Consider the following 22932-nt stretch of genomic DNA (forward strand, 5'->3'; position numbering starts at 1 on the left):
TCACCAGGGACCCCTTGAAGGGCACCCTGTTACAGCCAGTGTACCTCTTAAACAAACACACACACACACACACGTGCGCGTCACAAATATGTCCGTCTCCTCCTCCTGCTCCTGCTCCTGCTCCTGTTTTCCACAGATACGTCACTGATCCATTTCCAATCCATGGTCCTCAAACCTTAGAAACTCTGCTCTCATGCAGAACATTCTGTCTAATGCTCTTTCAAAAGAAGCCCCGTGAACCTGGTTTAATGTGACGAGCCGCCACTTTTAATCTGGATGAGAGTGGGTGGGGCGGGGTGGGTGTGGGTGTGGGGGTGTCCGTGGCGTGTCAGTGACGGGGCGCATGGGTGCCTTCCTGATCCCCACGAGCAGGAGGCGCCCATCTGTGGGGGCTGCAGCCAGAGGAGACGGTGGCCCTCCCCACTCCCTCCTGCTCACTGGGCAGAGGCGTGGGGGGAGAGCCCTCCGGCCTGCCCTCAGGGTGCTGGCTCCCCGCTGCTGGGGCCCCGATCCCCTCCAACTGAGCAGGAGGAGGCACAAGGCCCTGGCAGCCCCACGGCTGCCGGCCCAAAGGTCTGCCCCACGGCTGCCGCAGGGCCTTCACCCCCACCTGGCTGAGGTGGCTTCTGTCTGTGTGTGTGTCCCCCCAGGCCCACTGCCCTCCCCCAAGCCCCGGAGTCCTGGCAGTTCTGGCGTCAGCAGAGACGTGGCATTCTCCCTGGGGGGTGGTGTGTGGGGTGTGGGTGCGCTTCACACGGTGCAGTAGCCCCAGGAGATGGTGGCCACGTTCCCCTGTGGGTGGACTTGGTTATGAGAAGCCCCCCTCCCGCTGCTTCTCCGAGCGGCTTCCCCAAAGAGACCCCGAAGCCCGGCGAGGCTTTGACGGGGAGCCTTGGGCCGTGGCGTCTGGCCTGCCCTCCCCAGAGGCCGGCGGGGGAGCTAATCCAAACAGCCCGGCCGGCCGGCCGGCCCGCCAGGGCTGAGCGGGTCCCCCGGCCTGGCCCGGCCCGCCTGAGCCTCGGCTGCCTGGCGTCGGATAAAGGTGCTTTGTGCAGGACCGGGGCCGGTGGGGGGCCGGGGCCGGGGCCTGTCTGTGCAGCATGAATGTGCCCTCAGTCCGCGAGCACCTCGCAGCCGCCGGGCTTCACGGCCCACTGTGAAGGGGGGCGGGGGGGGAGGAGGCGGCCGGCAGCCCAAGCCAGGAAGCGCTGGGCGTGGACGGGGCTTGTGGGGATGATTTCATTGGAAAGGCCTGCGCGGTTCCCCCCTCCCTGCGTGTGGTTCTTGGAGAAGGAGGCGGGACGGTGGCGGGACTCTCAGTTGCCTCGGCCAGCCGGCCAGCCAGCCAGCACGGGGGCAGCAGCAGCAGCAGCAGCAGCTGCTGGTCCTCTCCCGGCCCCCGGCGGGTGCGCTGCCCTCCCAGCGGCGGCCAGGGAAAGGCGGGATGCCGTGGGGCGGGCAGGCAGGCAGGCAGGCTGGCCCCCTTGACCGACCTGCGGTTTCTGTCTCTGTCCCTCTAGTCTTCGGGCGCCCCGTCTGACAACGACCCCCTCGGCCCGCTTCCTCCCGGCTGGGGTAAGTCGCCTCTCTTTGCCGCCTCTGGGCAGCGCACGGGGCCAGCTGCAAGACCGGCCTGGGTCTGGGGTTCCGGGGGTCGGTCCTGGGCGCGCTCCTGTCCCCTGAGCCCAGGGATGCCGGGCGGGGGGCGGCAGAGGGGTCTCTCTCGCCCCCTTCCGTGTCGCTCTCTTCTGCTGCCCGCTGTGCTTGAGCCCGAGTGAGGGAGGGGGTGAGGGAGGGGGCAGGCAGGCAGGCAGGAGCCCCCGGTCCTCCCAGAAGGCCCTGGGCTGCCCTGCTCCTGTCAAGGGGAGAAGGGAGGATGCTGGGCTGGGCAGGAGGCCTCTTGGTGGGCAGGGAGGAGAACCGCCCGTCTGTGGCAGGGAGCCTGGAGCTGGGGAGGTCCCTGGAAGTGCCCAGGGCCAGCGGGGGGGGGGGAGAGAGAGATGGAGGGCGAGGGAGCCGCCAGCCTCGCGCTTGGTGACCCCCCTTTGTGACCCGGGGGAGCTTGTCGGAAGCCCTGCGGGGCTGCAGGGGCCAGCTGGAACCGCTGATGCCCATCTGTGCTAATGCCACTGGACAGCCGGCGGGCGGGGGTGGAGGCAGAGCTGGTGGAGGTCCAGCCCCCCGGAAGGGAGAGCCCCTCTGGGGCGGGGCGGGGCACCCCAGTGACAGCAGCAGCGCAGGTGGCGGGGGGCAGGCAGAGGGGAGGAGGGCTCTGGAAGGGAGGAAGCAGGCAGCACCGATCCCGCCTGCAGCCCAGTTCCGCCAGGGCAGCAGGAGCCTTGCTTGGCCTGACAGGTGAGGGGGCTTTTGCTCCGGGGGGCAGAGGAAGGGAGCCAGCTGCCTTGGGGAGGAGGAGACGGGGGGCACCAAAGGCAGATTCGGGGGGCCCCGCAGGCCGGCGGCTGCCTTGCTTGCTTGCTTGCTTGCTGTGTGGGGCTGACACTGGAGTCAGGAGAGGGGCCGGGGGGGGGCTGGCCCTGGGGGGGCACCCCGCTTGCTCCAGGGGAGGGATCTCCGGCTCCCCTCTCCGAACCAGGAAGCGGAGCCTCTGGGAGTGAGGCCCTTGCTGAGTGCGGAGCTGGAGGAGGCTGCCTGGTCCGGGGTGTCAAGCTGGGGGCCGGGCCCTAGGGGGCTTGGGCCACGCTGCAGGGAGGCGGGCGGTGTGTGTGTGGCTCTGCCCCCCCAGGCGTGCCGCCCTCCGCTCAGCCTGTGAGAGTGCCGGGGACCAGCCTGGCCAGCAAGAGGAAGCCTCTCAAACGCGGCCTCTCCTTCCCTCCCTCCAGAAAAGAGGCAGGACAACGGCCGCGTCTACTACGTCAACCACAACACCCGCACCACGCAATGGGAGGACCCCCGCACACAGGGGTAGGGCTGGCCGCTGCAAGGAGCCGCAGCCTTCTCCCGGAGAGGCTTCTCCCCGGACCGGCTCCCTGAGTCCCGGGGGGGGGGGCGGTTGTGATGGCCCCGGGATTGTGTCCCTCGATCCCCCCCCCCGGGCAAGGCTGCATGGGAGCCTGCCTGGTGGGGGGGGGGGAAGAGGGGCTGGGGAGCTGCCCCTCCACCGCCGTCTCCTTTCCCCGCCAGGATGATCCAGGAGCCGGCCCTGCCCCCCGGCTGGGAGATGAAGTACACCAGCGAGCGCGTGCGCTACTTCGTGGACCACCAGACCCGCACCACCACCTTCAAGGACCCCCGTCCTGGGTTCGAGTCAGGGTGAGGCCACCTCTAGCCCTTGTTTGCCAGCCGGGTGGGGCTTGCCGTGCCTCGTGGGAGCTTCCGGAGGCCGCCCGGTGGGCCTCCAAGGACAGGCGGGGCTCCCCAGGCGGGGCTGCTGGACTCCAACCCCCACCCTAACCCTAACCCTAACCCTAACCCTAACCCTAACCCTAACCCTAACCCTAACCCTAACCCTAACCCTAACCCTAACCCTAACCCTAACCCTAACCGGCTCAAGAAGCCCTGGACACAGGCTGGAATCCCAGGAGGGGAGGAGGAGGAGGAAGGAGGAGGCTCCCTCCAGAGGAAATGGGCTTGATGGGAGCCGGGGTGGGGGGTGGGCACTCTGAGGGGCTTCCTCCCTGTTTCTGCTGTGGGGTGAGGAACCCCCCACCCACCCCCAGCTGTCCCTTGGAAGGAGCCCACGGCAGCGGATTCCCCCCTGGATGGAGCAGGCGGCCCAGCGGCTTCCCCCGTGGTCAGACTGCTGGGGGCAGGGGGGGGGCTTGGGGGTGGCCCGGCTGCTTTGGCCCAGCTGGCTCAGCGCGGGTTTGCCGTTGCAGGAGTAAGCACGGCGGCTCTCCTGGGGCCTACGACCGGAGTTTCCGCTGGAAGTTCCACCAGTTCCGCTTCCTCTGCCACGTGAGTCGTGTTTGCAACCGGAGGGGGAGCGGGGAGCTGCCCCCCCCGCCCTCGGGGGCTCTGGTGGGAAGGGGGCCGGGGGCCCGGCTGTACCCGCCGGGGCTGCTTTAGGGCCCTGACCGGCTGTGCTTCCTCCGCAGTCCAACGCGCTGCCCAGCCACGTCAAGATCAGCGTCTCGCGGCAAACGCTCTTTGAGGACTCCTTCCAGCAGGTGAGGCCTGGGCCGCCCGGGGAAGGGGGCTGGGTGGCCGGCGGGCCCAGCTTGCCCGCGCCGGGCTGAGTGTGCCAGCGCTGCTGCTGCTGCTGCTCCTCTCCCCTCAGATCATGAACATGAAGCCCTACGACCTGAGGCGCCGGCTGTACATCATCATGCGCGGGGAGGAGGGCCTGGACTACGGCGGCATCGCCCGGTGAGTCGGCAGGGAGCAGTGGGGCGGGGGGGGGGCTTGCCAGGGGTGCCCCCCCTTGGGAAAAGCAGGCTGAAGGCTGGGGGGTGGGGGTGGGAGGGCGCTCCCTCCTCTCTCGGCAGCCTCCGGCCGAGGAGCTGCTTCGCGGGCAGCCCAGCGCTTGGCGGCAGCCTCTCCCGCTCCGACGGCGTCTCTCGGTGGCCTGCCAGTGGTTTTACCCTATGGTAGGTTACGTCTTATGCTGTTCTACCACAGGGTAGAACCACGGACGGGCTGCCGGGCCTCTCTGCAGCGACGGTGGCGATGGGGTGTGTCGGCGGGAGGGCAGCAGAGCCCGCCGGGGGCCACCGGACAGCAGCTGACAGTGGGGGCCGGGTGCCCCGGGGGGGGGGGCCGGGGGGGCCGCTGGCCGGGCCTCCTGCTGAGCCCCTGCTCTCCCCCCCCCAGGGAGTGGTTCTTCCTCCTCTCCCACGAGGTGCTCAACCCCATGTACTGCCTCTTTGAATACGCCGGCAAGAACAACTACTGCCTGCAGATCAACCCGGCCTCCTCCATCAACCCCGACCACCTCACCTACTTCCGCTTCATTGGCAGGTTCATCGCCATGGTGAGCGAGTCCCAGGCCGCCTCTCCCCTCCGGGGCACTGGGCGGGGGTGAGGGGGCGGCAGCCCCACGGAGGGACCTGGCTCCCCCCGGCTCCGGGGGGCGATGCGGAGCTTAGGGGGGCTGGGCACTCTCTTGGCCACATCCAGGAACGGTCCGTTGCGTGTTCGCCCTGGGGACCCCTGGAGAGGCAACTCCTCCTCTGCCACCTGGCTGTTTCTCTCCGGCGTGTGGAGGGCCATCCTCACCTGCTCTGGTGCCATTTTATTTTGGGTCTGGCTGACCCCGCAGGGCGCCCAGTGATGTTGCCGCATTGCCTGGCCCAACACAGCCCCTGCTTCTGGCTTTCCGTCTAAAAGTGGGGTGGGGACAGGTCTCCTTGGCGTCAGAGACGCATTCCTGCCCCTCAGACTGCTGGGAAAACAACCCCCCTGCTCTTTCCATGGGCGTCTGTGAAACCTCCCCCCTCCGCCCGCCCCCCTGCTCCTGCCCCACACCATGTTGGGCTCAGGTCCACTTTGGAAGGCCAGGCTGTTGGAGAGACCTTCTGGGTCCCTTCTGGGTCCCGAGGGGCAGCGGCTGGAAATCCCGGCGGGGCTCTCCCTGCATGTCCCCAAGGAGCAGACCGCAGAGCTCGGACTGCTTTGCTCCTTTGAAACAGACGTTTTGAAGGCAGAAGAGAGAAATTCGTTTTCTTTTTTCTTTTCAAAGCCTGGAGAAGAAAACGGAGTTTGGGGGCAAAGTCCAACCAGAATCTGTAGGGTTTTTGGTTTTTTTAAAGAAGTAAATTCATCTTTGGCCAAATGGGCATGTGGGCCAGACCTGGGCTTGAAGAGGAGCGTCCAGGAACGGGTGGGGGTTGTGTTTGTGTGCGGAAGTATTTCATGAACCGTTCCTGGGGAAAGGGGTGGGTGGGGAGATGTTGTTCTCCTGCGATCCGCCTCCTGAAAGGGAGGTGTGTGTCTCTGGTCTGCTGCCCTGGCCTGGCGAGGCTCCACCGGGAAGGGGCTCCACCTGCCGCCCCATCTGGCCACCCCGGCCCCGGGAATGGCTTTCCAGCGGAGCCCTGAAGTGCTTGGCGGGGCAGAGGCCACCCCTTCCCTCGACGTTGGCCTCTCTGGGCCTGACCCCAGGATTGCTCTGCCCTCCTCCTCCTCCTCCTCCTCCCCCCCGCCCCCTTCTGCCCAAACCCCAGACTATTACTCACCACCACCAGGCTGGGCTTCTCCAGACACACACCAGCCAGCGTCTGCGTTATTCTTGGCTCCCGGAAGGCAAGCCTGTGGCCACGCAGCTCTGCTTAAACAAACGTTGCTCTGGGAGTGGCTTGCCCAGAGGGGGGTGTTTGGAAACACACACACACACCCCGCCACACAAGGGCCAGCCTGGGGTCCTGCCTTGGGGGTGGGGTGGGACGAGGGCCCCCCTTGCTCCTTCTGGCCCCAGGCGGCGCAGTCATGTGCTTTCTTTCTCGGGGGTGGGAGGACCTTTTCCTGGCATCTGGTCCTGAGCCCCTCTGGCCCCACTCAGGGTTTGCTCTAGAGGGGGACGTGATGGATGTGTGGGTTTTTTTTTGGGGGGGGTCTCTCTCTGCTCCTCAGGCTTTGTACCACGGCAAGTTCATCGACACGGGCTTCACGCTGCCTTTCTACAAGCGCATGCTGAACAAGCGGCCCACCCTCAAGGACCTGGAGTCCATCGACCCCGAGTTCTACAACTCCATCGTCTGGATCAAGTCAGTGGCCCCCTCTGGTGCTTCCCCGCCCCGTGGCCTGCCCTGTCCCCCTTCGGGTCTCCACTTCGGTCTGAGCCCAGGGACCCCCGTGGCATCTGAACCGAGCCTCAAGAGGTTACCTGGAGCCCTCTTGCAGCCCCTGCCATGGGGCACCGCAGCCTCCCCACCCCCGTTGGTCTCCACTGTCCCAAAGGCCATAGTGTGAAGAGGCTGAGTGTAGTTTGGGCTCAGTGGTGGGGCATTCCAAAGACCACGTGGCGGAAGAAGTGAAGTAAAACATACCCACAGATGTATTGCCCACATCTAGATGTCGCAATTACGAGGAGGGGCAGATGGGGGCTGGGGAGTCTTCCGAGAGCATCCAGTTGCCAACGGCTCAGGGGAGGGCTGAGGGAGTGGCGAGAAGGCCGGCATTTGGTCCTCTGGGGCCCCAGGAAATCTCGCCACAGAACAGCCAGGGAGAGGCCCAAAGTGGCCCGTGGCCCTTCCAGTGTGTCTGGGTGGAGACGGAGGCTGGACTCTCTCTGGGTGTCCCAAGGCCCTCTCCTCTCCTCTCCTCTCCTCTCCTCTCCTCTGCTCTGTCGGCCTCTGCAGAGAGAACAGCCTTGAGGAGTGTGGCCTGGAGCTCTACTTCATCCAGGACATGGAAATCCTGGGCAAAGTGTCCACCCACGAGCTGAAGGAGGGCGGGGAGAGCATCCGGGTCACCGAGGAGAACAAGGATGAGTACATCATGTGAGCGCCTGTCTGGGGTGCGGGGGGGGAGCGCAGGGTCCAGAGGGCCTTCCGTCCTGTGGACCACTCCCCAGTTCGCCCGGCCGGGCTGGCCGCTGTAGAAGCAGACGTGGCCCCGTGGGCAGGGCACAAGGTGGAGGCCGGCGGGGTCGCCTTGGGTGCCTCTGCTGCTGCTGCTCCTCCTCCTCCGTGAGGTGGGAGCACCAAGGGCCAGCCTTGCTGAGGAGGGAAGCGGCTGGAGGGTGAAGCATTTGGGATACGGAGCAGGAGGGCCCTGTTGAAGTCAGGGGTCTGCACAGGGGATGTTCTTGGCAAGGCCCAGGGCAGGTGGAGGCCGGGTCCCCGTGAACGCCGGTGCCCCGGGACGGCCCAGAAGGCCACGCCATTCCACTCGTCACCTGAAGTCAAGACCTAAAGAGTCCGCATGACCGAAAGCTGGGTGGGGCCTGAGAGAGAGGAGCTGGCCAGGACGGTGGAAGTGCTGGGTTCGAGAGCTGGCCAAGGTGGTGCCTGCTGCACACCTCCTCTCTCACACACGACTGGAAATGGCGGCGGCCGTGTGAACTGCCTTTCGGGTGTGGAGTGCGCTGGGCCTTCTGAACTCTGCCTCCAGGGCACCTCGAGGGCTCTCCTCCTTCCCTTCTGGGGGCAGACTCGGCCCAAGCCCCCCTGCCCAAGGATCAAGCCGTTCTTCTTGGGGCGCCCAGGTTCCCTCACGAGGCCCGTCTGCCCCCCTAGGCTGCTGACAGACTGGCGGTTCACGCGGGGTGTGGAGGAGCAGACCAAGGCCTTCCTGGACGGCTTCAACGAGGTGGCACCTCTGGAGTGGCTGCGATACTTTGACGAGAAGGAGCTAGAGGTGAGCCCGGGCCGTGTGGTGGTGGCGGCAGCAGTGCCCTCCCTGCCGTGGGCTGTGCCAGCTGGGTGCCAGTCGCGCGCAAGCTGCAGCCAAGTCAGGGCTGCCAGGTGGTGCAGGGGCTGCCTCTCAGCCACTTGGTCACGAATCGTGGCCCCTCCAGAAAGGGGGCAGTCTTGGAAGCAGGAGAACTTCTCCTCGGGGCGAAAAAGGAAAAGCTTAAGAGGCAGAACCTGCCTCTTCTGAGGGGGCTTCAGAGCTGTGGCAGTGGCCATGTGCAGATGGAGGCAGCTGTAAGGGACACGGATTCCAGTTAATTCGTGAGTGAGAGTGAGAGAGAGAGAGAAGCTGAGTGAGGGCCATCTCCCACCACCACCACCACCACCACCACTCCCGGATTTGTTGAGGACGTGGTGAGCATTTAATTAGGAACATGGGAAGCGGCCATACACTGAGTCAGGCCATTGGTCCATCTCACTCAGGATTGTCTACACAGACTGGCAGCGGCTTCTCCAAGGTGGCAGGCAGGAGTCTCTCTCAGTCTCAGCCCCATCTTGGAGATGCTGCCAGGGAGGGGAGGGGAACCTTCTGCTCTTCCCAGAGTGGCTCCATCCTCTCCTAAGAAGCGGAATCTCTTCCAGTCTCCCATTCAAATGCAGCCAGGGTGGACCCTGCTTAGCTAAGGGGACCAGTCCTGCTGGCAACCACCAGCCCAGCCCTGCTAGCCAACTGTTGACTGACAAACTGTTGAGAGCAGACTGGGCCATTTTTGACCATGCTGACCAGCTCTCCATGGTGGCTGGGGGTGATGGGAATTGTAGTCCAACAGGACCTGGGGGCCAGAGACAGAGATGCTTCAGAAGGCTTGAGCTGGCTGCCCCTCCCAGCCATCCTCGGGCGGGGTGTGTGTGTGTGTGTGTCTGCCGCCTGGGCTCCGCTCTGGGGCCTTCCCCGGTGATTCACGCCCCGCTTCCTCCCCCCAGCTGATGTTGTGTGGCATGCAAGAGATCGACATGACTGACTGGCAGAAGAACACCATCTACCGCCACTACACCAAGAACAGCAAGCAGATCCAGTGGTTCTGGCAGGTGAGCCTGCCCCCCCCCGGCAAGCTGGCTTGCCTGTGGGGAGGGCGATTAGCCCCCGTGGAGATGGTGGGCTGTGGGGGCTTCTGCTGTTACAGCTGGGCTGAGGAAGGCAGCGCCTCTGAGTGCGTGCAGAGAGCATTGCCTGTGCCACCAAGATACCAGTCATCTCACCCCATTGGGGCCCTGGGCTCCCAGCTCAAAGGGTCCATCCAGCTTACAAATAGAAGCGGGCCCCAGTGCTGGGGGGGGACCACGGGGAGGAGCCTAGCCTGACCCCCCCAACCTCATTGGTTACAGGTGGTGAAGGAGATGGACAACGAGAAGAGAATCCGACTCCTGCAGTTTGTGACTGGGACTTGCCGGCTGCCCGTGGGAGGATTTGCCGAGCTCATCGGTACTGGTGTGCCCAGCTGCCTGGCGGAGGGTCAGAGGGCGGGCTGGGCTCCGGGCCGGCAAGGGGGGGAGCCCCTGCTTTGCGCACGGACGGTCCCAGGTTTGGAGCCCTGGGCGGGGGGACAGAGTCCGACCCTGGCTCCCTCCAGCCTGCTCTTGGCTCCTCGGCCTTCCAGGCAGGAGTCTCCGGAGACGGAAGGGCTTGAACCGGGGGCCTCCTGCCTGCCAGCAGATGCTCTTCCCCTGGGGAATGTCCTGAAGCCCTCGCATGCAGTCTCCCATCCAAGTGCAAACCAAGGTGGGCCCTGCTTGGCCAAAGGGGCCTTCCCTCTTGGTTACCGCCAGACGGGCTCTCCACCCCACTGCCGGTCCGAGTGGACCGCTGGGAGCTGGATGGCAGGTTCTGGAGGGCAGGCCTGTCGGCGGCGGCTACTAGTCTGGTGGCTGTGGGCCCCCTCCGGCCTCGGAGGCAGGAGGGGGGGCCTGCCCTTCTCAGCTCTGGCCTGTGGGCCGCTCACTGTGGGCAACAGGAGGCTGGGCTGGGCGGGCCTCCTTGGCCCCAGGGTCTGGCTCCCTCATCGGCAGGCAGCTCCCCAGGAATGCTTGGCCCTCTCTGGGTGGAGTGGAGGCATCCCGGCTTGGAGCTGGGGACGTGGCAGAGCCCTGCCGGGTCAGGCCCAGGGGGCCCGTCGAGCGCCGCCTCCTGCCGTGGCTGGCCAGAGTTGCCCTCTGCCCCGCCTTCCCGCCCCAGCAGCTGGCCACTCGGGGGTGCCTGCCTCTCGGCTGGCCGGAAGGAGCCCTGGACCCTGCTCCTCTGGGCTCTGGGAGTTGGCCGCAGGGTCAGGCCCGCCTCCTGGCTGCTTCCCGCTGGTGTTTGGGCAGGGCACTGGTTTGGCCCTGGGGCCACAGGCGGAGCTCCGCAGCCGAGCCGACCGTGGGCTGGTGTGCCCGGGAGAGAGCCCTGTCGCCTTGGCCCTCGAGGTGCCCTTGGAGCCCTCCCTGCCAGCCCCGGGGCCCGTCTCCAGGGCTGTCTCCTGCCGGCCAGGCCATCCCTGGGCTCAAGCGGGGCTTGTGCTTCTCCCTGGCAGGCAGCAACGGGCCCCAGAAGTTCTGCATTGATAAGGTGGGCAAGGAGACCTGGCTGCCCCGGAGCCACACCTGGTGAGTTGCCCTGCTGCTGGGGGGGCGGGGCGGGAGTGCTGCCCCCCTCCCGCCGGCCCCATGAGCTGACCGGCCGCCTCTCCCCTCTGCAGCTTCAACCGCCTGGACCTGCCTCCCTACAAGAGCTACGAGCAGTTGAAGGAGAAGCTCCTCTACGCCATCGAGGAGACGGAGGGCTTCGGGCAGGAGTAGTGGCCCCAGCCCCCGAGGGGCCCTTCCGGGCTGGTGCGGGGGGGGGGCAGGCGGAGTCTCTTTTGCTGGGCTTGGTGGAGAGGAGCTGGGGGGGGCTGCTGCAGAAAGCCCTCCTTTTCCTCCCCCTGCCCCCCCGGCACATTCTGCTGAGCTGGAGTGGGGGCTCCTGCTGCCCCCCTGCCTGCTCCGGCTTTTGGAGCAAGCCAGCCCCCCACCTGCCCGCCCTCCAGCAGAGCAGATCCCTTGAGCCTGGTCCTCTCCACCACAAAGCACTTGGCCACGGGGGGGGGGGGGGGGCGTCTCCCCTGCCCTCTTCCTCTTCCTCTTCCTCCCAGCACTCAGGGGGTGTGTTGCCAGCTGGTGCTCCAGCTAGCCTGGGGAACTGCCAGACTCCCAGCAGAAGTGGAGGGCAAACTCCCCTCTGTCCCCCCACCCCTTAGCAGAGATTGCTCCCCCTCCCTGAGCGGAGCAAACCTGGGGGCTCTGCAGACCCCTCCTGCTGGGCCTTGGCTGCCCCCCCCGGCTCCCCTCCAGACCCCAGAGGTGAGCGGGAGGTCCCTCGGGCCCAGGGCCCTCCCCGTGCTGTACAGAGAAGGGGCCGTGCTCTTGGGCCCTGGGCTGTCAAACCCAGCAACGGATAATACGCCCGCACACCCCTCCCCACCCTGCAAGCGAAGAGGCCAGAGGCCTTTGCCCAGGGCCCCCAGCAAGCCTGACTGCCCCCCCCTTGTCTTGCGGTCGCCTTCAGTGGGGCCTGCTTCTGCCAGATGCAGCAGGCCTCTCCTTGAATGCCGACAAAGCCCCTTAGCCAAAGCGCAGGACTCTGGCCTGGTGTGCGCAGGGAGGGAGGCACGCTGGAAGCATCGCCTGGCCAAGGAAGACTTCCGGCGATGGTTTCGGGCCTGACTCTTGAGTCTTGGGGTGTGTGGCTGGCAGGCCTGCGCCGGGAGCTGTGTGGAAGTGTGGGGCTGAATGCTTGTGTGTGTGTGTCCGTCCTGTGCCTGGGGAGGGGGCTGCCTCAAGCCCCCAAGGGGTGCGTGCGTGACTGTGTGTTTGTGTGTGTCACTGTGTACATAAATATATATAGAAAGAGATCTGTATATAAATGTCTGTGGATACAAAGGATTGCAATAGCTTTGGGTGAGGATCCTGGAGAGTTTTGTACCACGCCATCCTGCCTCAGTGATGCCAGTTTCTTGTGCAATAAAGAATCCGCAGCTGCTTGTGGGTTTTGTGTCTGTCTCCATGCTTGGGGTGCCTGGTGGTGACGGCAGGCTCTGCCTCTTGCTCTCCTGGGGGGCTCGGGGGGCACTTGTGTACCTGCCATTCTTGTAGTGGCTGGGGGTGGGTGGGGTGCCCTGTGCCAGGGACTCTGGGTCAGCCACATGGGTGCAGCGTCAGCCTAAGGGGTGGCCAAAGGAGCAGTGTCTCCTCTCTCTTGGGACTGTGGCGACAGAATCACGCTTTGCAAAATGCCTATAAAAAAGCAGCTCTGTGGTCAGAAAGCCGGCACAGTACGTTTAGTTGCAGACGAGAAGAGTACAAAGAAAACGGGGCCTTCCCTTCCTGTGGCTTGGAGTGGTCCAAGCCCGGCTACCGTCTCAGGCCTTTGCCACCCTGTCCTCCTGGTGGTGGTGGTGGGGCCTCTGCTGCTGCCCCCGAAGCTGTTGGAGGTCCCAGGCCTTCCCCATGCTGGGCCCTGGAGCAAAAGCGAGCCGCCAAGCGACCCCCTCTTCCCCCTGTCACCGGCTCCTGCCCAGGGGCCTTGCAGAGCGCCACTCCAGGAGGTGAGCCAGGGACCCAGAGCCATGCGCTTGTGTGCAGGAAGGGGCTCCTCAGAGCCACCCCATGGCCTGCCATAGCCTGGGGCCAAGGGAGCGACGGCACACGGGCGCCTCTTGGCCAGGGTCTGCCCGGAGGTGGCGGCGGCGGCGGCGGTGGCTTTCTCCTGCCTGCTGGAGCCCTGCCACAGCTACCTCCACCCTCCCACCCCACCCCACCCCGCCCCCAGTAGGGCCAGAGTGAGCGGTGAAGAGGGCTGCCGGCACACGGCCAGGAGCAGGAGGAGGAGAGCCTGGGCTTGGGCTTCTCGAGGCTTTGGAGCCCGGGGAGGGGGGCTGCAAAGGTCTGGTAGCAGAGCGAGGGAGGGGAGGGAGGGGTGTTGGGGCCTGTGGTGGGAAGGGCTTGCCTCCCCCCCCCCGCTGTTCCTGAGAGCAGCCCTGTGCTGTGGGCAGAGCGGAGAGGAGGGTCCGGGGGCCGCCGGAGCAGAGCAACATGTTTAGTTTGGCCCCGAGGAGGCAGCAGCTGGCTCCGTGCGCAGGAAGAGCGGGCAGCTCTGTTCTTCTCGGGGAAGCCAAGCCAGGGCCCACGTTGCGGCTGCTCTCCCTCCCTCCCTCCCTCCCTCCCTCCCTCCCTCCCCTGGCAAGGCGGCTGCCTTGGCTTGAGAAGTCTCCCCCCCCCCCCGACCAGAGGAGGGCCGCTCTGTGTCCTGGGCGACAACTGGGAGCGTGGCCGTCTCCCCGGCCATTTGTGTGTGCTCCTCCAGCCCGGCTGTGGTGGGGCAGAAAGAATGGGGCAGTGTTCATTCAAGCGTCTGTGTGTGTGGCTGAGGCGGCTGCTGCTGGGTGTCACCGGTCCCTCTGCGGGCCAGACCCCTAAGCGAGGCTGCTGCTCTCTCGGAGGAGTGTCGGCCATGGGGAGCTTCCCAGCAGGGCCTCCGTGCTGAGCCGCAAGACAAGCCTTCAGCCGGGAAACAGACATGCCCAGGACTGCCCAGTAGAGAACTGAGCTCTGCTGTACCCCACCCCTCCTCTTTTCCTGACACCTGCACAGGTAACCGGCAGACCTTTAACGCCACCTCTCAGAGCAGACTCCTGGGACCCAGATGTCACCTCTCGGGTGACAGGGACCCTCTTCCTTCGCTAGTGGCTGCCGGCGGCCTCTCCTCACCAGCTGCACCTTTGCGGGGGTCCGATCCTCATCTTGCATGGAACTGAAGTGTAGCTATGACCCCACCTTGGCTCCTCACCTGTCCAGCTCGTCCCCTTTGGCTTGGGCACCCTCCTCAGCCCGCAGGGTTCTAGGTCATTTCAGGCAGCGGCAACCCCCACCCCAATCCAGTGGCCCCTCCACCTGCAGGTACCGTTGTGTGCTGCCCGTCTGCAGCAGGGCTTTCGAGGGCGCCAAGGCGGCTGCTGTTTCCCCCCGACAAGCTTTGGGCTGCCTGACCCGCCATCCTGCTTGAGGGAGAAGCTCTTCTGGCTTCCCGCTGCATCTTGCATGAGCCACTTAAGAGGGATGCCACCTGTCCTTGCCAGCAGGTTTCTGCTTTGCAGCCCAGCGCCGGGCCCTCAGCTGGTTGCCCCTGGCCTGGTGGCAGCGGAGAGCAACCCTCTTGCTGCTCTGGGATGGGTGTCGCCATCCATTTCACTGACGGCCCCCAAAGCGGGACTTCTCGGTGGGTGTCAATCACGGCTTCCTTCTGGGGGAGTCTGGGGTGCCGGTTGGCAGCTGTGGCATGTTTCTACCAGAAGGCAGTGCTGGGGGACTCTTCTTCAGGCAGGAAGCTGTCTCATGGGGGCTCCCCGGGGTCCAGATTGTCTCCCGGGCATTTAACTTCTACATGGAAGTGCTTAGAAGAGTCATCTGAGGCTACAGAGGAGCTGGACATTAGAATGCCAACAACCACCAGCTCTCAGTTCTGCCCTTCAGCTGAGCCAAGCGTGGTGGTTCTGTCCTTCATTGACTGAGCGGATATGCCAGTGGGGTGGATGATGGTAAATACCCTGACGCGTAACCCAGACAGGAGAGTTACTCATGGCAGGCAGTCTCCAAAGCAGGGGCAATGCCGAGCCTGAGCTGGGTCACGTTCTGCTTCCGACTGCTCAGGTCAAAGCACATTGTAACCGCTTTAGCCAATTCATTAACTGTGCCCCTTCCTGGAGAAGGAAGAGGGATGTGGTCCTTATGGGACCCTCCTACTTAAGGCTACTGTCATGTCCTCTGCATAGTGCTGCCCTTGAAGACCACACACAGATTCTGGAGGTGCTTAATGACTGTCCAGGCACTGACGCTCCTCTTCCAAGCCCTTGCTGGCCTGGAACCAGAATACCTGAGGCAGAGGGTTCCTCCTGTACAGGCCTTTGAGAGCTAACGGACGGCTCCATCACCACCACCCTTCAGGCCAAGGCTGGCGGCTAAGTGGGCACTCTCAGAGCAGCCCCCCCCCGCCCAAGTCTGAGGGCCGACATCGGCTGCAGCACACTGGACGAAGGAGCCCTTTCAAACAAGTGGGGTGGTACTGACTGCTGTATGCTTTGCCATCTTTGGATTGTGATTTTAACTGTTGTCCCCACACCCTGCAAAGCACCATAGTGACAGGCAGGCCACACACACACACTTTGCAGACAGGAGAAAGCTGTTCACTTTTGCAGCCCCATTTTTTAAGCAGCGCTGTGTGTGTAAGAGAGCAAACGGCACCACCTGGCGGGTGAGCACCGTTAATGCTTCCGCCCTGGCCAAGAGCCTGACCTCAAAAGAGCAGCGTACTTTGCTGCAGCAGAGAGAGGGATTTGGGAGGAAAGGGCAGCTGTCCCCTCCCCTGGGGCAGGTGTGTGGGGCAACCGCCTGTCTCCTGCTAGAAGCAGCAACCACAAGGAGGGCAGAAGCACCACGCTGGAGCTGCCCCTTCTGAGAGTCCCCAGGCCCCCTCGCCTGGCTTGGACTGTAACTACCTGAATCCAAGATAAGGGTTCCCCCAAGTTTTTTTGATATTAGAAATCAGGAGGTCTTAAATTCAGAGTCCTGTTTCTTTCAAGTCAATGCAAGTATAATTTGTATCTAACCACTACTTCTCAAGGGGATCGTCTTAAACTGAGTTGTCTTCGGTTTGGGTTAATACCATAGGTTGGACGGCTTTCTTTTCAATAAGCACACAGGCACACGCTTGTTTCTGAATGTTTTGAGTAAGCAAGACCAAGACTTTTGGGCTAGAGGGAGCTTTCTGGAGTGCAGCAACTCTGCTCCCTTACGGGCCAAGAAGGGGGCCGCCAGAGCTTCCCAGTAGGGGTTCTGCCTGCCTCATGTGGTACAAATGAACCCTTTGCACCTGGAGATCCTCTCCTCATTTCTCTTTCTATCCAGGCCTACACACAGCTCCTCCAGCCGCCTCCCGGCCTCTACCAGTAAGAAAAAACCTTGTTACAGCAGCACCAGTTTGACTTACAAGGTTTTAATGCCGCCCCCCCACCCCCAATTCTACTTCTTCTCCTTTTTCTCGTCCTTCTTGGCATCCGCCTTCTCCTTGTCTTTCTCTTTCTCGTCTTTCCTCTCCTTCTTGCTCTCCTCTTTCTCCTGCCCCTCCTTCTTCTCCGCATCTCTGTTGGCAATCTTGTTGTTAATCAGGTTGTGGAGGGCAACCACAGAGCGGATGAGGGAAGCTAAGTAGACCACCACCATCTGGTCGTTGGTCTTCAAGTAAAAGGCCTTGACAAATTCTTGCAAGTTGACGTCCGGCAGCAGGTTGAACACATCCTGCAGCTGGTAGATGATCTGGTGGTTGATGGGCAACTTGCCCACAGCCACTTTCTCCAAGTAGCTCTGAATGTCTAGGAGCTTGGAGTTCAGTCCCTTCAAGCCGTGTACCTGGTTGGTGATGCGCTGGGAGAGAGTGCCAACGGTGGTGTCCTTAATATCACTGGAAGGGAGAGGGAAGGAGTCACAAGAGGGCTTGGCTGGGAGGAAAGAGGACTTTTCCTACATGTTCTCTTTCTAATATAGGAGAGGAGAGCATGACCTTTCCCCTTAGCTAAGCAGGGTCCACTCTGGTTTGAGCCCTTTCTCATGACCAGCACTGTTCCTGGCACTGGGTCCTGAAGTGTGAGAATCCCCTTACAGGCCTGGTAGCAAGCATGACTTGTCCCCTTAGCTAAGCAGGGTCTGCCCTGGCTGCATATGAAAGGGAGACTAGAAGTGTGAGCACTGCAAGATATTCCCCTGAGGGGATGGAGCCGCTCTGGGAAGAGCATCTGGGTTCCAAGTTCCCTCCCTGGCAGCATCTCCAAGATAGGGCTGAGAGAGATTCCTGCCTGCAACCCCGGAGAAGCCACTGCCGGTCTGTGAAGACAACACTGAGCTAGATGGACCAAGGGTCTGACTCAGTATATGGCAGCTTCCTAACCACCAAGGTACTTGAGAGGAGTCAGGCAAGGGAGCTCACACCTCCACCAGAGGGAGGCCCCACTTCCGTGTGGAGGACTGAGGTCCCTGACATGGGGCACGGTGCCTCTGCATTCTAGGCTTAAGCAAGGGGCAGCTGGCAGGCGAGGCCAAAGGAGAAGGGACACCCTGAAAGATTGGGCTGGGCCGTGCCCGACGCCTCCGCCAAGGAGTCCGTGGGTGGCTTGGTGGGAATCACGGACATCTCGTGTTCATTCTTCATCTGCACAAAGGCAAGGGTGACGGCCCTCACATTATCTTTCAGAAGAACAAGTGCTGCAGCCCAGCAGCAGCAAGCCAGAGAGCCGTTACCGTAGCAAGTGCTCCACCCCGACTTCCTCGGCTTCCTCAGCTCCAATTTCACTGGTCACGTGTTCAAAGGTCTTGGAAGTTGGCGTCCCATCCTGTGGGAGACAAGAGCAGGCAACAACCAGTCAGGGCTGGAGAAGCGGCATCGAGGGCCATCATCATTCTGCTTCTGAGCAGGAAATGTGTTGTGTGCATCTGAGAGAGCAGGAATCTCAAACCCTGGGAGCTGCAGGGCCAGCAGCAGCGCGAACCTCGCAACAGGCCAAGGCTGGCCGGAGGTGCTGCAAACCTGCTCAGCCCCCAAAACGAGGACAGAACCAGCCCTAGAAAGTGAAAGGCTGTTGCACCTTAAGAGCACCTTCCCTGGGCATTAAACAGCAGCGCCAGCGAAATGGGGGGCCCATTCTTTGCTGGCACCATTCGCCCATGGTGGAGCTGCTGCGTCACAGTGCCTGGGGAGGTGTGGCCAAGATGCAAGCGGAGCCCTCCCGTTACATGCGGGGCAGCCCTTCTTCTTTCCAGCCAAGCGGCCCTTCTGGGCACACAATCGCTGCGCAGGCCGCAAGGAAGGAAGGGCCGGCATGATCAGCTCAGTCTCAGACGGAAGCTGCTGTTCTGGCAGCCCCAAGTGGGGGGTGGGCGGGGGAGAGCGCCGAACTGTAGAAGGGAAGAGGCAACCCAATCCGCGTGAACCAGTGAGACTCACATCGTGCACTTCTTCAACAGAGATGTAGGCTTCTGTGGGCAAGCCCAGGTCCTTGGGCTTCACGTCAATAATTACCAGCACCTGTTTGGAAAGAAGTCCGTGCTGAGCTTCTCCTCGAAGGCCAAGGAGACCTGGGAGAGAAGTCCTCCTCTGACTAACTATGCCACGTGCTGCTATCTCACACTTTTTTGGGGGGGGGGGGAATAAGGAAACAGAGGGAGCCCACCAACATATCGCCAACTTGAGACACCTCCATAAGTGAAGACAATAACTTTCAGCCACAGACCCGCAAGCCAGCCACACTTCCAAGCAGGCAAGAGGCCTGCAGCTCAGAAGGTCACCCTGCCCTTTCCCATTCCTGCTACGGCTAACGTGGGGATTTCAAACCCAGCTCTGACCGCATCCCTTACCGAGTTTGAGCAGTATCTCTTCATGAGCTCGTTGATCGCAATGTCGTTCTTGTGCAGCTTGGGTCCAGTGTGGTACCATCCCACGATCCTCTCTCTGGCTGGAGGGAGGGAGAGAGAGCGCAGAGCAGAGTCAGAGCACATGAAGCGGCTTCAATGGGGCTCACGGGAGGGCGAGCATTTAAAGCGGCAGTGCACGCAAGAGGGGTGCCCCCTTGGGCAAGGAATCTGGACTACACACTACAGGCGAGCAACAGAAGACAAAGGCCTTATTCTCTCTCTGAATCGCAGGTGGAGCACTAAAGCAACGTGTCTGCTGTGTGAGATGCCACTGCAAAGGTGAATCAAGGAGGGCTGTTCTCCTCCCAGAGGACAATGCAAGCCTATCAGTCCCTTTTCATTGGTGGATTTCCTTAACGACTAAACCTGGGAAGAGCTTTAACCCAGTAAACCCAGTTACCAAAAGCTCCACAAGACTTTCACAGCGGTGGGTCTAAGCAAGGCTTGCTTCTCTCGCCAGCCAGGTTCGGCTTACCGTTGACTTTCTTGAACATCCCATACATGTTCTCCAGGTAGTCGTGGTCCAGAAACCATACAGAGTCATCTTTGTCATCTTCATCAAAGGGGACTGTGGGCAAACGTGAGAAGCTAGTTCCTTATTTTGTGGCACAAGTGCCCACCCTGCAGAGGAAGAAGGCGGCCATCTTGCCAAGTTATGAGTCGGCGAGAAGGAGCCCAACAGGTACCTGCAGCCTCAGACAAGGTGGCACAAACTTGGAAACCTTGCACCGCAGGTTACTTGCTGGCCTCTCTGGCTCCACCTTACCTGCAAAGCTGTTGGACACATCCAGTGTCTTCTTCTGCCATGAGCCCAAGAGGACCCCAACCACTCGCTTCTGATTCCCAACTTTTCCTATCCTAAAATCCAAAGTACAACATCGAGAGGAAGAGAATCATTAGATACCCAACACCTGTTTGGTCTGAATGATCAGTTTTAATCAAACCGCCCCCCCCCCACTCTCCACTCTGTTGGCCAATACCGAGGAGAGAATTGTAGAACTGCTGTTGAAGCAAGACAGAGGCCTCTACCAACAAGGTACTGACAGGTCTTTTCCTCCTTTTGCTCTCTAATGTTATCCGTGCCGCCTCCTCTTTATGCATCACAAGGGCTGTGCTGCTCCCTGTGGGCAAGCACGGCTCCCCTCCTGGCCAACAGCAGCCACCCCACCGTGCCAAGGGGCCAGTCTGGCTCCCCTGTGGGCAAGCAGTTCCTTATGTCCACCCCCACCCCGAGAGGCTTCCCAAACGTTCCTTGGAGGACAGGTGGCAACTGCCCCCCCCGCCTGGTACCCCCCTTGGTGGCCCTTTGGGGCCTGGGGGGAGGGAGGGGGGAGGGAGACCAGCCTCAAGCGCTGCTGCTGCTGCCTGGATCGGGCCAATTGCAGGGGGTGGGGTGGGGGGCCGAGGCAGGGGGCCGCCCTCCTTCCCACCCTGCCAGCTGCTCCTGCCAGAGGCAGTGCAGCAGCAGCAGCAGCCAGAGCAGCAGCAGCTCCTCCCCGCGTTGGGCCCTTCCGAGGCGCCCCGCCGCCGCCGCCGCCATGACGCAGCAGGGGCCGGGGCGGAGGAGCAGGAGGAGGCGGAGGGGCCGGTGGAGCGCCAGCCCCGCCCTCCGCGCTTCACTTTTCCTCCGGGGGGGCGAGGTTCTGCGGGGTGGGGCGCGGAGCGGCTGCAGGACTAGGAGGCCGAGACTCCAGGAGGCGACTGGGGGGCGGCGGCGGCGGCTCCCGCGAGCATGTGCAGAGCGCCCGCGCGACTCGCCCCCTCACCGGTTGAAGTGGTCGACGACGCTGAGCAGCACCAGCGGGTGCACCACCACGCGCTCCACCGCCAGCTCCGGCATCGCGGCGGCGGCAGCGGCGGCTCCTCCTTCCCGGGTCTGCCTCTCTCCGTCCGTCCGGCCGCCTCCGGTCCTGCTGCTGCTGCTGCCGCAAAATCCTCGCCGCCTCCCGGCATGCGCAGCGGCGGCAGACGGAGGGGGAGGAGCCTCTGCAGCGTGCCGGCCGCCGCCGCCATCTTGGGAAGGCAGATCGTGGAGGGGGGCACTGTACACCGCGGGGAGCGGGCGCCATCTTGGGAAGGGCTCTCCTAACCATGACAGGGAACTTCCGGGCGTGCTCACGGGAAGCGGGTTCGGGTCTCTCCCTCCCAGAGCGGAAGTAACTTCTTCTGCCCATAGAAGGCCGCGGAGGGTGTCAGGGCGGTGGTTGCTGCGTCACGACTGATGGCTGCCCTTCCAAGAGAGGCGCCCCTGCTTTTCCCAGCTGGGGGGGATAGGCTCTCCAAACACGGAAGAGAAGCGAGTGCTGGTGGCGCCTAGAAAGGACCCATCAGCAGGGTCTATGTGCCGCTCTAGGACTCTTCTGTCTCTATGCCCCTCGCACGGAGCCGCCATCTTGGGCGGTCGGAGGCTCCAAAGAGGAGGGCGAGGCGGACGGCGCCATCTTGGGCGGCGCGCGGGGGGAGTCGGGTCAGATGTGCCCCCCCCCGCAGGATTTCCCACCATCCACAACAGCCACTACCACTATTTTAATTTTATATGTATACACACACACACACACATATTTATCTATATATAGTGGTAGAGGCCGTTGTGGGTGGTGGGAAATAAATACACACACACACACACCCCTTCAAACACCCAAGTTCCCTAAGCGGTTTAGATTGATTAATTGATTGATTAAATGTAGAATTGCCATATTCAAGCTTCCCAAATCCAAGTGGCCTGATTTGCATATTATGCAAATTAATATGCAAATTAACAATGCAGTTGCCTCAAAACAATTGAGAAAACAGGGTTAGGACAGTGCTCGATCTCCTCACCTGCCTTTGAAGGGAGGCTATGCAGGTGGGTTTGCCCCCGTGGTGCTGCCGGGTTCAGCCCGATTCCGGCCGATCACGTGTGTGTGCAAAACCAGGCTGGGCTTTGCTAGCCCAGTTTTGCACGGGTGTGTGAACAGCCTCTACGTGTGCAAGCACTGCCTGGACCAATGGTCTGACCTGATATAAGGCAGGTTCCTCTGTTGCTTCCCTTTTTTGTAATTTTAATTCTCTCTCAATGGCCCCTTTTATTAATTAAACTATCTTCCGAAGAGTCCAGCATTTCCTGAAGAACAGCCACAGTACGAGAGAGAGAGAGCTTCTCGTGTTCCTGAAATCTAGTATAAAGCTGATCTCCGAGTTGAATATCCTTTTCTTCTGGACTGAGCAGAGCTTGCTCCAATCCACCCTTCGTCTGACTCATTTTCTCCTTCTGCACCCCTAACCCCCCAGCTATTATGGCTAGAGTTAGAGCTTGAAGGAACTGTCTGCTGGGTTCTGCCCCAAGCCACCGGACCCCTCTCTGCTGGGTGCCAGTGGTGGGGCTGGGGCAGGCTGTGGGTCGGAGAATTTACTAGTGGAGCAGAATGTAGTGTGAATAAAAGCAAATAGTTCAGAAGACCAAAGTAGTTTGGAATCAAAGAAGCCGAGGAAGGATTCTAGTGCGATGCTTGGCAGTTGCCAAGAATTCATCTTATTTGTATAGAATCTTTACTTTATGAAAGGGTAACAGCTCTTCCTGTGTGGCAAATTTCATATGGAGCATTTGAATAGCCCAAAAGTCCCACAGTGAGTGAGTGGCAGAGGTGAGAGTTGAACCCAGATTCCCCACGTCTAACTCTGTGTTGTATCTCACTCATCGTCCTTTGACAGTCCTCAGATTAGTGATGCCTTTGAGGAAGGAAGGTCAAATCACTTAAGTCGTGTCAATGTTCCGGGGGGGGGGGGGAGAGTACCAGTGCATTTTCTGGCAGAGGGTCTTTCAGTAATTTACAAGTGCCTGGTAATTAGACGTTCTCTTGAAATACAGTGAAAAAGATTTAGCTGAGAGGAAGACGCCCAAGTCAATCCATTTGCGTTTACGGTATTCAAGACTGGGAATAAATTAGGACTCGATCTCTTGATTGTGGATCCCGTGTTGCAGTCCTGAAGCTTTTCTTCATGAACAGCATCTCATGGGAAAAACTATCCTTTATGATTCATCCTCCATAAAGGCTGTCGTCTTGCATCTCCCTCCTTGAAAGCAGAGAGGAGGAGAGAGTGAGGCGGGCAGGGACACGTGCAGTCAGTGGTGTGCCCTGAATTCAGACTCCTTTCTGATGGAGGA

At 61.9% G+C, this 22932-nt stretch overlaps 2 protein-coding genes across 3 annotated transcripts in view; one reads left to right on the forward strand and one right to left on the reverse strand.

The window, feature by feature from the left end:
* The window catches only part of WWP2 (WW domain containing E3 ubiquitin protein ligase 2), a 33124-nt gene extending 20807 nt beyond the window's left edge, over nucleotides 1-12317 (forward strand). The window contains exons 11-24 of one of the 2 annotated variants that reach the window (XM_053271186.1): nucleotides 1521-1575; nucleotides 2844-2925; nucleotides 3145-3273; nucleotides 3840-3918; nucleotides 4059-4130; nucleotides 4241-4329; nucleotides 4774-4933; nucleotides 6532-6665; nucleotides 7260-7400; nucleotides 8139-8259; nucleotides 9240-9344; nucleotides 9642-9744; nucleotides 10826-10898; nucleotides 10991-12317. In XM_053271186.1, coding sequence (XP_053127161.1) covers nucleotides 1521-1575; nucleotides 2844-2925; nucleotides 3145-3273; nucleotides 3840-3918; nucleotides 4059-4130; nucleotides 4241-4329; nucleotides 4774-4933; nucleotides 6532-6665; nucleotides 7260-7400; nucleotides 8139-8259; nucleotides 9240-9344; nucleotides 9642-9744; nucleotides 10826-10898; nucleotides 10991-11090 — 1443 coding nt within the window. In that variant the 3' untranslated portion in view covers nucleotides 11091-12317. The remainder of the gene's footprint in view (nucleotides 1-1520; nucleotides 1576-2843; nucleotides 2926-3144; nucleotides 3274-3839; nucleotides 3919-4058; nucleotides 4131-4240; nucleotides 4330-4773; nucleotides 4934-6531; nucleotides 6666-7259; nucleotides 7401-8138; nucleotides 8260-9239; nucleotides 9345-9641; nucleotides 9745-10825; nucleotides 10899-10990) is intronic. The other variant, XM_053271187.1, reaches the window with a different exon arrangement.
* A 3997-nt stretch (nucleotides 12318-16314) lies between these two features.
* On the reverse strand, nucleotides 16315-20747 carry PSMD7 (proteasome 26S subunit, non-ATPase 7). Its single transcript, XM_053271188.1, has 7 exons — nucleotides 20555-20747; nucleotides 19555-19646; nucleotides 19264-19356; nucleotides 18732-18829; nucleotides 18322-18402; nucleotides 17619-17710; nucleotides 16315-16785 (listed from the first exon to the last, which is right to left on the reverse strand). The coding sequence occupies exons 1-7, from the start codon at nucleotides 20626-20628 to the stop codon at nucleotides 16347-16349; spliced, it is 969 nt and encodes a 322-aa protein (XP_053127163.1). The 5' UTR covers nucleotides 20629-20747; the 3' UTR covers nucleotides 16315-16346.
* Between the last annotated feature and the right edge of the window lie 2185 nt (nucleotides 20748-22932).

Source organism: Hemicordylus capensis, chromosome 9 (genome assembly GCF_027244095.1).
Source record: "Hemicordylus capensis ecotype Gifberg chromosome 9, rHemCap1.1.pri, whole genome shotgun sequence".
NCBI lineage: Eukaryota > Metazoa > Chordata > Lepidosauria > Squamata > Cordylidae > Hemicordylus > Hemicordylus capensis.

Coding starts and splice junctions, on each gene's coding strand:
- PSMD7 (XM_053271188.1), bottom strand. CDS start 20,628: ATGCCGGAGCTGGCGGTGGAGCGCGTGGTGGTGCACCCGCTGGTGCTG. Junction 19,647..20,554: donor GTCGTCGACCACTTCAACCG/GTGAGGGGGCGA, acceptor TTTGGATTTTAG/GATAGGAAAAGTTGGGAATC. Junction 17,711..18,321: donor CTGTTGAAGAAGTGCACGAT/GTGAGTCTCACT, acceptor TGTCTCCCACAG/GATGGGACGCCAACTTCCAA.